At 43.5% G+C, this 13,652-nt stretch overlaps 1 protein-coding gene across 1 annotated transcript in view; it reads right to left on the minus strand.

Moving 5' to 3' along the window:
• piezo1 (piezo type mechanosensitive ion channel component 1 (Er blood group)) overlaps nucleotides 1-13,652 on the minus strand; it is a 186,901-nt gene that overhangs the window by 19,634 nt on the left and 153,615 nt on the right. The window contains exons 35-42 of the mRNA XM_080740889.1: nucleotides 12,866-12,972; nucleotides 11,980-12,153; nucleotides 9,644-9,902; nucleotides 7,673-7,861; nucleotides 6,590-6,775; nucleotides 3,093-3,306; nucleotides 2,020-2,134; nucleotides 46-193 (exon numbers count right to left, since the gene is read on the minus strand). Of these exons, the coding sequence (XP_080597015.1) occupies nucleotides 46-193; nucleotides 2,020-2,134; nucleotides 3,093-3,306; nucleotides 6,590-6,775; nucleotides 7,673-7,861; nucleotides 9,644-9,902; nucleotides 11,980-12,153; nucleotides 12,866-12,972 (1,392 nt within the window). The remainder of the gene's footprint in view (nucleotides 1-45; nucleotides 194-2,019; nucleotides 2,135-3,092; nucleotides 3,307-6,589; nucleotides 6,776-7,672; nucleotides 7,862-9,643; nucleotides 9,903-11,979; nucleotides 12,154-12,865; nucleotides 12,973-13,652) is intronic.

The raw sequence follows: 13,652 nt of genomic DNA on the forward strand, positions 1-13,652 counted from the left end.
AACCACTGATTAAAGTCGAGTGGGACCTATCGATCCTCTACTGACCCCAAAGGCCCAGAATCCAAAGACAATGATGATGAAGTCCACGACGTCGGTGAGGAACATGAGAGCATAGACGTCTGTAGCAGCACGGTACTCTGCTGTGAGGATGTCCTGGCAGAAGCTCTGGCCTGGCGTGTACACCGTACGAAAGCTGGAGAGGAGAGGAGACGGGATGGGATGGTCAGAGAGGATAAGGGAGGGGAGGAGCTCATTCATCAACTTTCACAAAAGAATGATAAGCCCAAGTTGCAATGTGACATAGCTCTGTTTACACCAGGGGTCTTTTTCAGGCCAAGGACCCCTTAGTTGAGAGACAGATGAAGCAGGGACCCCCATAACCTGTTCATAGATTCCATATAGTTTAATTGTTTGACACCACGATCATCAGTGTATGTTGGATTCATGTTAATGTGTTTTCAGATATTATATTTAACCACTTGAACCGTCAATATTTAATAAACTTGACCTTTCACTGTACTTTCACAAAGCTCTTTGCCGAAAATAGCCGATCTACAAGCTCACAACTCCTCGTGCTGCGAGGTGTTGTGAGCTTGTAGATCTGCTATTTTTGGCTAAAGTTCTCTGAATATGGACGCTAGGGTTCAAGTGGTTAATATAAAAAGGGGGACACAAAGTTTCTATCACACAAAGATTTGGAGGACCCCCTGTAGTAACTCTGAGGACCCCCTAGGGGTCCTGGACCCCCTGTTGAAGACCTGTGATTTACACAATGTTGTAACAACAAGCCACTCCCCCAACTGAACATACTTTCCTAATTTCTTTCATTATGTTTTTGATGCTTTGGCAACGGAAATGTACAGTAGGCCTATGTATGTTTTCTCATGCCAATAAAGTTTTGAATTGAACAATTGTATTGAATAATAATGCTGCATTATTATGTGCCAATATGAACATTTTCCTTGGCAAAGGGCCATATGTTGTGAACTCCACCCAAATGACTAGTATGCAAATTAAACCTTATCTGTATGGCCAGTGCACCCATATCATATAATCAGGGGTGCACATAACTGGTGCGCAAGTGCGCATGCGTGGTCAAAATAAATGTTGCGTGCCTGATCAAACAACATGAAGTGCTTTTGCGCACTGCCGCCAGGTACCTTTATTTATTTATTTATTTAGCGTCAGATACTAGCTCTGGTGTCACGTACTTAACATTAACTTCCTGTGAGTAGAACTAAAAATAAAAGTAGTGTTGTCTAATCATTACAAGTGTCTCTTATTTTGAAATCGGACGGTTTTAGAGGAAGTCTGTTTCTATTGTAATCCAGCTGCCATGACAGTTGTTTTGCCGTTCCAAACTCTAGTCTAAAGTAAACACGGACCCACGTGGATTAAAAACAATATATTAGCCACAGTATTTACAATATTAAAACCGTGACTTAAACAATGAACATACTTTGGAAATACTGCAAGTTAAACTCAAAGAACCTCTGCAGCAGCATACTATGTGAGTAGTTCATCTTATCCGTCTGTCTCATGCTGGCTTGCCTCGCGTCACAAGACCGTTGTGGGAGCAGAGCTTGTAGCTCCAATAAAACGCTTGCTGTGCAGTTATCAGGTGCAAATGAGATCGGCCATTGCCGGCGTCTTTTCTCTTTACTATTATTTATTTTTTCTTGCACGAGCGACAACTGGATGTGCACAGTATGTTTAGAAATCCATGCCGTTACGCCACATCTCTAGTATTCACTTCATTATGATTGGTTCAGTGTGGTATCAAGTACCGAAAATAGCCGACCTCCAAGCTCACAACGCATTGTGAGCTTGGAGGTCTGCTATTTTTGATATTTTTACCAAAAGGCACCTTTAGAAATGTTAATAACCCCTGCCTCTCTAACATTCTCTGCACGTCCCTGCCAAATAACAACTACATTGGATCCATTGGAACAATCTTTTTCTATTTCCTGAAAAGTAACCTTTGGGACATCCAGTACAAGGTTCTGCAGAGCCACTCACCCAGAGATGAAGGCATGTTTGATCTTCTGTCCCACAGCCAGCAGTCTCTTACTGATGGCCTCTCCTCTCTTGCCCTTCTGCTTCTTCTGAACCGGTTCCTCTGACACCGACTCTGCTGCAGTACACACAGATGACCACAAGTCAATCACTCAGCAACACTAAAACAGTCAGTCCTAGGGATGCACCGATACTGCTTTTTTCAATTTCGATACGATATATACATTTGGATATTTCGGGATACTTTACCGATACCCGATAGAGTAGGCTACATAGCAAGTATTAAAAAGAATGCATCACCTTTCAATTAAAGCTATTTATTAACTGTAGGATAGGCTTCAGTTCAAATAACAGTGTGCAGTCAGTGCAACGGAGTGCAAAAGGCAATGGCAACACGTGTCTCGTCTCAAGAGTGGAGGAGCGACGAAAAAGGTTTGCTGGATAAGATTGTGGGAAAAGTATATGCTAAAACATTTGGTTATGGGCTTACAATTGCGTGATTATGTTGCATATTTATAAGCCAGAGACTTTTTTATTATTATTTTTATCTGTGACTTGGATCGGTGACGTCGTGTCCGATATCGATGCCGATAAGATATCGGTGCATCCCTAATCAGTACCAAAACTAACGAGGGGGAAAAATCTATGAAAGGAACACAGCTGGCCTTGTTATTCCACATTGTAAATCTGTATTCTATATGCAGGTAATCATATCTTTTACAGTTGTCTAATAATCTACAGATATTCCCAATGCATTACAGTATTTCTGTATGATCCATGTAAGTGCATCAGTTATTGTAACAATGCAATATGACAGTTACAATTCGTCAATGTCGGGCAGAAACCTTGTATCTCCAAGTTTCAAATTTGTGAAGCAAAGCGAAGCAAAGCCCTGCTTCATCATACAAGGCCGTCGCACAAAAGTAGTGAAAACAGCTGATCTACAAGCACACAACGCCTTGTGTGCTTGTAGATCGGCTGTTTTCACTAGTTTAAATCATTTTTAAAATGCAAAACGAACGGTTTTGGACATACAAGGTTTCCACCTGACAACGACGAATATCATAGTTAATAACCTTTGTGCAGTTGCTCTTTTTTGGCTTTTTTCTTGCGAAAGCGTAGGCTGCTGCTTTTCTTTGGAGGTGCCTCCTTGCTCTCCGCACCGCCCTCTGCCTCCGCTCCGCTAACCGCCTGCCCGCCGGGGGTCTGCGGGCCGTCTGGAACTGGACCAGTGGTGGGAGAGTCTGATGAAGGAGGAGCGCCGCTACTGGCCTCTGCAGAGTCAACCTGCTTTGGTGGATTACATGGGTTCTAAAAGTTAGTTTGGACCTTTTCCTTTCAGTAAATACATATTTGTACTGGCAGGACTGTCACAATGATTACATAATCGTCTAATCATGATTATTTGACATAATCGCGATTATTTTTTCATAATCGTTTCCATGTTGAAAAATAGTGGAAATAGCTGATCTACAAGCTGTGAGCTTGTAGATCGGCTATTTCCAACTATCAATGTTCTTTAAGTATAAAGTTGTCAAATATGTCATCATTTCTTTGTATATTTAGGTTATGTGTCATATCTACCATGTGCAACTTCAAAGCCTAAAGGCCAAACAGAAATGTAATTGTCAACGACAAAAACACGATTAAATCGTTAATCGCAATTATATGAGTGACAATTAATCGTCATGTAAAATGTCATGATCATGAAAGCCCTATGTACTGGTTATACTGAATATACAATGTAAAAAGAATATAGCATTGACGCATAATTCAGTTTAGACGATCCATTTAACGCATTTCAATATATCGGTGCTCTCATACTAGAGACACTAGAGACATTATCATTTAATTTGTTTAATCCAATGAAAAATGTCTCTGCAATTTGTTTAATCCAATGAGAAATTATACAGCAGGATAATTAATGATATATTATGTAATTGTAATGACCGTGCCAAAAACAATGTCAGTGGAGTGGAGCCATGCTACTGCAGCCAGCTCTGCTCCTCCTACTAAGAATTGTTTTCAATTCACTTAATGTGTTTCTGGAATCAATTAGAGATCAATGAAGCACAGTGTGGGGTTTAAGTAGATTCCATCAGTGCTGAGAACCAATTTCATCACAGAAACCTTGTATCTTCATGTTTCATCTTTATACTGTATGTCAGGGGTCTTCAACGTTTTCAGGCCAAGGACCCCTTAGTCGAGAGAGAGATGAAGCAGGGACCCCCACAATCTGTTCATAGATTCCATATAGTTTCATCGTTTGACAGTACAATCATCAGTGTATTTTTCGTGTCAATTTGTGTTATCAGATATTTAACCACTTGAACCGTCAATATTTAATAAACTTGACCTTTCACTCTGTATTTAGTCTGCTCTTTTCCCCCCCTCTACACCAAACCTATTTGCCAAAAATTGCCGATATATCTGTTTTTTTTTTTGGCTAAAGTTCTCAGAATATGGACGCTAGGGGAGGGAGGGCGAGATCATTTAGCGACCTACAACAGGGTCGCGACGTGGTCGGTAGTTTTCAGCGACCGGGTCGCAAAATGGAGCGACCGGGTCGCTAAATCGAGCGACCGGGTCGCTAAATCACCGACCGCGGCGCTAAAGCCAGCGACCGGGTCGCTAAATCGACCGACTGGGGTGCAAAATCTTCCGACCGGGTCGCTAATTCCTCCGACCGGGACGCTAATTCCATCGACCGGGACGCTAATTCCACCGACTGGGACGCTAATCCAGCGACCGGGTCGCTAATTCCTCCGACCGGGACGCTAATTCCATCGACCGGGACGCTAATTCCACCGACTGGGACGCTAATCCAGCGACCGGGTAGGTAAATCTCCACCGACCACCGGGCTACTAACCCTAACCCTAACCCTAACCCTAACCCTAAACCTAACCTCAGTAACCTTACCTCAGTTAGGCTAACCTGCCACGCAACCTCCCGACCGGGTCGCTAAATCACCGACCGGGTCGCTAAATCACCGACCGCGCCGCTAAAGCGAGCGACCGGGTCGCTAAATCGACCGACTGGGGCGCAAAATCTTCCGACCGGGTCACTAGATGTACCAACCGGGTCGCTAAATCTACCGACCTAAAACTGCAGGCAGGTCGGTAGATTTAGCGACCGGGTCGGTCGATTTAGCGGCGCGGTCGGTGATTTAGCGACCCGGTCGCTCGATTTAGCGACCCGGTCGCTCGATTTAGCGACCCGGTCGCTCGATTTAGCGACCCGGTCGCTGAAAACTACCGACCACGTCGCGACCCGGTTGTAGGTCGCTAAATGATCTCGCTCCTACTGCGCTAGGGTTCAAGTGGTTAATATAGAAAAGGAGAAAAAAAGATTCTATCACACAAAGATTTGGAGGACCCCCTGTAGTAACTCTGAGGACCCCCTAGGGGTCCTGGATCCCCTGTTGAAGACCCCTGCTGTATGTTTTTCATAAATCAATGCCCTATTTTCGTCGTATGGCAATGTCTTGGAGAAGCAGCTAAAACAAAGAAACATGAAAAGTGTGAGCCTGTAGATCTGCTATTTTCAAACTGCCCTCCTCTATAATGACATGCCCAATATAGGGATGACAGGTTGAAAGTGGTTCTGTCAATCTGTGGGGTTTATAAATAATTAAGCAATGAAAAGTTCTTAAGACTTAATCATTATTACTACACTACACTGGATCTAATTAACATTTCCTGAAAAGTAAAGATTTCCACCGGAAAGTAATGTTGACAGTGTCCTTCTGTCATGTTTGTGGAGGGATGATAATCGCTAATTAAATTACGTGCACATTATAATCCTCACTGTCTGGCCAAAACCTCCTAAATCAATTGTTGAGGTTTTTTCCTTTTTCCTCAGCGTTTTGTCATAGCAAAAGGTGTGTACGTAGCATCATGTTTGTCTAGTGATGTCATATGTCGTATGTCTGTAGCCTTTTTCCTCAGCGTTTTGCCATAGCAAAACGTGTGTGTGTAGCATAGCCTGTACATCCTAGACTTAAATCCTAGTCTGAAGATGTTATGCAAGCACGACCACCGCTCACTTCACATTGGGTGTGATTATTATTATATATTTTTTGCATAAATCAGGGCTATTGAACACCCTTTACGTCTGTGTGTTGGTTAAAATAATATTGAACCAAAGAAAAGTGGTTCAATATAGCTCAGGGGTAGAGAAACCGTTATTAGAGCACGAAGGGTTCCCGAAGGGTTCCCAGTTCGAATCCGGGCTCCCCCTGAGTTAATGTGGAAGGGTCCTTGGGCAAGACTCTGAACCCCTAATTGCTCCTGGTGAGTAGGTTGGTGCCTTGCATGGTTTCCTCCGCCACCGGTGTATGAATGTGTGCGTGAATGGGTGAATGTAATGCACAATCTCTGTAAAGCGCTTTGGATAAAAGCGCTATATAAATGCACCATTTACCATTTACCAAGTAGTAAAAAGGGCTTCGGTGGTCAAAACCTCCTTACTCCACTTGAACATTTTGTAGTTAGGAGGTTTCGGCCGACAGCAGAGATATAAATGATGCTTCAAAATACAGACGTCAAAATCATGACTAAAAACTTGCCAAACCTTTTCCGGCTGGTCGTCTTTGGGTTGTTCCAGGCTGACCAAGCTAGATGGAAGACTGTCTCTGCCCTCCTCCTCCTCCTTCTGCTTCTCCATGCATTCTTCCTCTCCTGCTTTCTCCTTCTCCTTCCCCTCTGGAGAGGAGCTCTTCTCTTTCAGGGTTTCCTCGCGGTCCCACAAGCCATACCGCTGAGCACAAGCACACACATCATTATCACACATCCTCTGTGGTGACAGAACCTGACCAGAACCTCAGACCTCCCATGACATGTACAATTTCATCTGCAGGGGCGTCACACCAAATTCTGGGCCCTGGGTACAAGGATTCACTGTGGGCCCCCCCGTGAATGTTCTTCATAGGGGGAGGGGGTTTAACACATTTAGACTGGGAACGCATTATTTCGCGTTATTTTGTGCTTTAACTATTGAAAGAATAGCAGATATACAAGCTCGCAGCACGGCACCGAGTGCCGCGCTGCGAGCTGGTAGATCTGCTATTTTTTGAAAAGTCGTGAAAATTTGAGCAAGTCTTTGAATATTTCAAATCCTTCTAAGGTTTTTGGAAAAACCTATGTTTCTTTGACAGTGGTGCTCACACCTTTTCATGTGAAGGACCCCCAAAATGATATGTATTTGGCCACGGACCCCCATCTCAAAATATTTAGTTCCAGGGACTCCCAGAAGCAACATTTAAGTTACAAATGTTCGCTTAAAAAAATATTCAAAGATTTGCACACATTTTCACGACGTTTAAAAAATAGAAGATCTACAAGCTCGCATTGTATATCTGCTATTGTATATATATATCAATAGCTAAAGTATAAAATAATTAAGGCCCCTCCACCTTGGGCCCTAGTAACTCAGTCCCACTTTCCCACCCTTGTGACAGAACCTGACCAGAATCTCAGACTTCCCATGAGTTTCATCTCTCTCTCTCTCTCTCTCTCTCTCTCTCTCTCTCTCTCTCTCTCTCTCTCTCTCTCTCTCTCTCTCTCTCTCTCTCTCTCTCTCTCTCTCTCTCATACATATTCAAAGCGTTCTTTCTCAAATACTTAAATTACCTTAAAAAAACATTGTTTATCATACCATTAGCAGTGACCTGTGGAAGAACAGAGCCAACAGTTGCAGCAGGTCATATCTGATGTAGTTGTCAGTCTTCTCCAGGCCCAGGATTCGAGGGGGGAAGTAAGGCTTGTCTTCGTTAAGGGTCATCTCGTACACGCTGTTCCATGGTATGAAGCCGAACTGGAACAGATACTTCAACACCACCATCACCTATAGGACCACACAGCCAGGGACGTGCAGAGAATGTTAGAGAGGCAGGGGCTGAAATCTCTAAAAGGTCCTCTTGGTGAAAATAGCAGACCTCCAAGCTCACAACGCGTCGCGCTGCAACGCGTTGTGAGCTTGGAGGTCGGCTATTTTCGGTACTTATTCATGGTCTGGAGAGGGCACTTTTTACAGACGGGTAAAAGGACAGCCCCCTTTGATGTCTATGTGTGCACATGCATGCCTGCACACAGCAGTGAGAATAGGCCATTTAATCTTTGTACGGCGACGGCAGATGACGGCAACCGGAAATGATCACTCAGCGCTCGATAGATCAACCTGCCGCCGTAGCGGCCGTCTGGACTACGCCAGAAGGTCCCTTTCCACGTTGCGCCAAAAACGTCGGCTCCATAGACGCGTCGCCATGGGAACCAAAGCATTCAGTGAAAGAGGTGGGACCCCGTCGCCGACGGCTCTTTGCTTAACGAGTTGGACCGCAACAGCGATTGCGTCATAGCAGTCGTAGTCCCGCCTCACGGTAGCAGTAACGGTTTCTCTAAATTCCCCAATGCATGCAGAAAGAGGCACACCAGTACGTCTGGAAATCACACCAAAGTTACAGTAGGAGCGAGATCATTTAGCGACCTCCAACCTGGTCGCAACCTGGTCGGTAGTTTTCACCGACCGGGTCGCTAAATCTACCAACCGGGCTGCAAAATCACCGACCAGGTCGCTAGATCTACCGACCGGGTCGCTAAATCTACCGACCGGGCTGCAGATTTAGGTCGGTAGATTTAGCGACCCGGTCGGTAGATCTAGCGACCCAGTCGGTAGATTTAGCGCCCCGGTCGGTAGATTTAGCGACCCAGTCGGTAGATTTAGCGACCCAGTCGGTAGATTTAGCGCCCCAGTCGGTAGATTTAGCGCCCCGGTCGGTAGATTTAGCGACCCGGTCGGTAGATTCCCTAAAAAGTATAGCTCATCTATCTGAGTATTTATTTGGATCTCTTTTAGCCTTTAGGGCTAATCTTCCAAGAGTTCACAGCATAAAAATAGAGATGACAGAAATATAACACAGCAGTACAGAAAACATTCAATACATGAACACACACATTGGTAGTGCAATACACACAACACAACCTATATGGATAATAGTGATAATGTTATAGATAGAAGTATAATGGGGTCCTGTGTGTGTGTGTGTGTGTGTGTGTGTGTGTGTGTGTGTGTGTGTGTGTGTGTGTGTGTGTGTGTGTGTAGGGCTGTCACAATATGACATTTTACATGACGATTAATTGTCATTCAAATAATTGGCGAGTAACGATTTAATTGTGTTTTTGTCGTTGATAATTACATTTCTGTTTGGCTTTTAGGCTTTGAAGTTGCATAATGGTAGATATGACACATAACCTAAACACACAAATACATTACTGACATATTTGACGACTTTCTACTTAAAAAATAACATTGATAGTGGAAATAGCCGATCTACAAGCTCACAACGCGTCGCGATGCGACACGTTGTGAGCTTGTAGATCTGCTATTTCCACTATTTCTGACATTTTTCAACATTCACGATTATGACGATTATGACAACATAATTGCGATAATGTCAAATAATCACGATTAGACGATTATGTAATAATTGTGACAGCCCTGTGTGTGTGTGTGTGTGTGTGTGTGTGTGTGTGTGTGTGTGTGTGTGTGTGTGTGTGTGTGTGTGTGCGTGCGTGCGTGCGTGCGTGCGTGCGTGCGTGCGTGCGTGCGTGCGTGCGTGCGTACACGTACTTCCGTGTAGACAATAGCAGTCATCCAGAACTTCTTGTTAGGTCTGGGTATTGACAGCATGGCCCACAGGAACACCAGTATGGGCAGCACCAGTGATATGACGGACGCTGTGACCACGTTGTTCAGCACTATGATCAGGTAGCAGGCCAGCTCAGAGTTAGCAGCCAGCAGGTTGTACAGAGCAAACAGCAGCTTCAACAGACGGCTCTGACCGGCGTAGAACTCTCTGCTCTGCTCCAACTCTTCAACAAAGAACGGCCTGCACACAACACACATTCACATACCGTATTTAATTAGTTAACCCATTTAGGTCTAGAATTATTGAATGCTTTAACAATTGAAAAATAGCAGATATACATGCGAGCTTGTAGATCTGCGATTTTTTGAAAAATCTAGTATTTCAAACAATATTAACAATATATCAATTATTTTAAGCCTAGAATCAAGCCATCCAGGATCCTGGTGAATTATGACCATAAAACATTTGATTCTGTGAGTTTTTTTGAAAACCGTAAAACAAAGGGTATACAGTGCCAAACGACTTTCAGATCAACTATCTCACTATGGACTTCCCTGCCAAACTACTTAAATCGACTTTTACTTAGAAAAAAAAAACATTTTATTTTTTTATTTATTTATTTATTTTTGGACCCCATTAAATCTAGTAAACATGATTTCAATCGCGATTTTGCATGTTCCACCCCCATACAACCCCATCTTTCATAAAGGGCAGCCATCTTTGTTTACATAACATGTAAAACATAATGGCTATTATCTCAAGAATGCCTGAACGGATTTCCAATCTGATTTTTTTGTTTGAAAGCTGTGAACAGCCTGCACAAACATGGTGCATGATCTGTGCATGGGCGTGCATGATCTGTGCACTATAAATTACATGGAAGTCTATGGAGATTTATGGCAGGGAGAACCCAAAGAAGGCATATTTAATAGACCGTTTGTCAGCCTTCTGATTGGTCCCTGAGACTCCCTGACTGGCCAACCAGAAAAAAACATTCACTTTTTGCTATCGGGGGTGGAGTTTGTGCAGTGGAGATTCTGGAGAATGTTAAATGTGGCTTTCAAAACTGTCCGCAGTGCGCGACACGGCGATCGCCCGGTACGGCCGCGATCTCGGCCGTGATCTCGCTCATCATAATGAATAAGCTTCAACAAACTAGTTCACATGGACCATATCAATGGTCTAAGAGTCACGATTGGGTACATATATTTTAAATGGGCAGAATTACGAAAAGCCAGCCTATTATGTGAGGTTAGGATTATAGTTCTGTCCTCTTCCTACCCAGGATGCAATGCGCGGTCTATTCTCTTTCTGATCCAGAGGATTAAACTAATTAAAACATTTATTTTCGGGGGGAAAACTACTGTTTTGCTATGTAATTACTGTACCTTTTTCTTCCCTTTTTATTAATATCACGTAGATGTGTTTTTTGTGGTACTTTATATAGCTGTAATGAGGCTATGAAGGGAAAAAAAATCCCATCCACTACCACTATAAAAGAATCTGCAAAGAGGATTCTGTCCCACTGGGATTAAACAAATTAAAACATATATTTTCGGGTAAACCCCCTGTTTTGCAATGTAACTACTGTACCTTTGTCTTCCCTTTTTATTAATATCACCTAGATGTTTTTCCTTTGGTACTTTATATAGCTGTAATGAGGCTATGAAGGGAAAAAAAATCCCATTCACTGCCACTATAAAAACAATCTGCCCAGGGTCAAATGTCCTATCATAGTAACAGGGCAGAATGGGGCGGGATTTGCAAAAGGGCTTATTGGCAGTAACTGAGTTAATTAAATATAGTATATCATTTATTTTTATTATTTTTATTATTATTATTTTCTTCACTGCTATGCCTTAGGGGAGCTCTACTGCAGGGGTCTTCAACGTTTTCAGGCCAAGGACCCCTTAGCTGAGAGAGAGATGAAGCAGGGACCCCCTCTACATATTGTATAAATGTGTGATGGAGATTCTCATCGATTTCATAGATAGATTCATAGACTTGTAAATCATAAATCGTCGATACTTAGTAAACTTGATCTTTCACTCTGTACTTGTTCTGCTCTTTTTTTACCTCTACACCAAACCTATTTGCCAAAAATAGCCGATCTACAAGCTCTCAACGCCTCGCTATTTTTGGCTGAAGTTCTCCTCAGAGTATAGGGATGTGAGGGTTCAATTGTTAATTTAAAACACCAAATCACACAAGGATTTGGCGCCCCCCCTGCAGTAACTCTGAGGACCCCCTAGGGGTCCCGGCCCCCCTGTTGAAGACCCCTGCTCTAATGTATGTGCTGTAGCTCTAACATTCGTACCTGTCTCCCAGCAGTTCACTGGCTGTTCTGGAGTGTCTGTTCCTCTGTGGATCTGGGCGCAGTTCCATGGTACTGCCCGTAGGGGGCTCTGGACTCAGGCTGCTCCCGCTGCTGTAGACCCTCGGCAGGGGAGTGGACTGCCCCGCGACCACCATGCACTCCACGTCCAGACAACTGAACGTGCACAGGCAGAGAGATGAGAATTTCAACCACTATGTCCAAACAGAAGATTTAAAATGGACAACATTAACAACGGTGAACATGCAATTAGATAGACAGGGAGTCTATTCCTGTTTGGTTTGAGTTTACTTAGTTTGGGTAATCTCTCAAGCAGAGGCGTCACAAGGGGGGGGGGGGGGGGGGTGAGTGGGACTGAGTTACTAGGGCCCAAGGTGGAGGGGCCTTAATTAATTTATACTTTAGCTATTGAAAAATAGCAGATATACAAGCTCACAGCGTGGCACTCGGTACCGCGGTGTGAGCTTGTAGATCTGCTATTTTTTAAAAGTCGTGAACATGTGTGCAAATCTTTGAATATAATGTACTTTTTAAGCGAACATTTGCAACTCAAATATTGCTTCTGGGGGGTCCCTGGAACTAAATATTTTGAGTTGGGGGTCCGTGGCCAAATACATATCATTTTGGGGGTCCTTCAAAAGAAAAGGTTTGAGCATGGAAACATATCTTTTTTTCAAACAACCTTAGAAGGATTCAGAAGACACTTATAGAATCAGGTCAAAATATTCAAAGAATTGCACACATTTTTAAGATAAAAAAAAAAAATTAGCTTACAAAATGATACGCAATAAATAATGCGTACCCGGTCTAAATGGGTTAATTGTCCGGTTCCTTTGTATGTGAGTGTGAATGCAAAATATGTCCTCACTTATTTATGTTGGTTTGTTCTGTGTCTGTCTCATCCAGACATGTCTCTAGTGTGGGGCTCTCACTGCCCAGGGACAACTGGTCCTCCATGGATTCTGTCCCTTTAGGCTGCTGCTGGAACGAACACACACACACACACACACACACACACACACACACACACACACACACACACACACACACACACACACACACACACACACACACACACACACACACACACACACACACACACACACACACACACACACACACGCATTAATGGGTTAGTGTTCTGCCTATCAATACATAAATATAATCGTCACAGTTTACCATGAGAAATGTCACAGCTTGTCCATGTGTAGACGAGACGTGTGTGTACACAGTTTTACAGTCTATGGGTTGGTTCCCTTGACACATCATTGTGACATCACAGGTGATATCACAGGTGACATCACCTATGTAAAAGTCCATATATGGGTATTCCCCAGAATCCCTTTTATGCCCATATATGAAGATCCCTGATGTCATCGATATACATCACTGGACAGATGGCCAAGACATGGCCCATATCTGTGTGGCTGGTTCAGATAGGGATCTCCATGTATGGGCATAAAGGGCATTGTATGTTGTGATGTCATGGGAACCACTCTAACAGAATCCCTTTTATGCCCATACATGGAGATCCCTGATGTCATCAATATTAAGCCCATATCTAACTTCATATGGGAATGCCATATCTGTGTGGCTGGTTCAGACAGGGATCTCCATGTATGGGCATAAAAGGGAAGTACCATATACAGTACATG

This window comes from Nannobrachium achirus (assembly GCF_963921795.1).
Source record: "Nannobrachium achirus genome assembly, chromosome: 13".
In the NCBI taxonomy this organism is placed as follows: Eukaryota; Metazoa; Chordata; class Actinopteri; order Myctophiformes; family Myctophidae; genus Nannobrachium; species Nannobrachium achirus.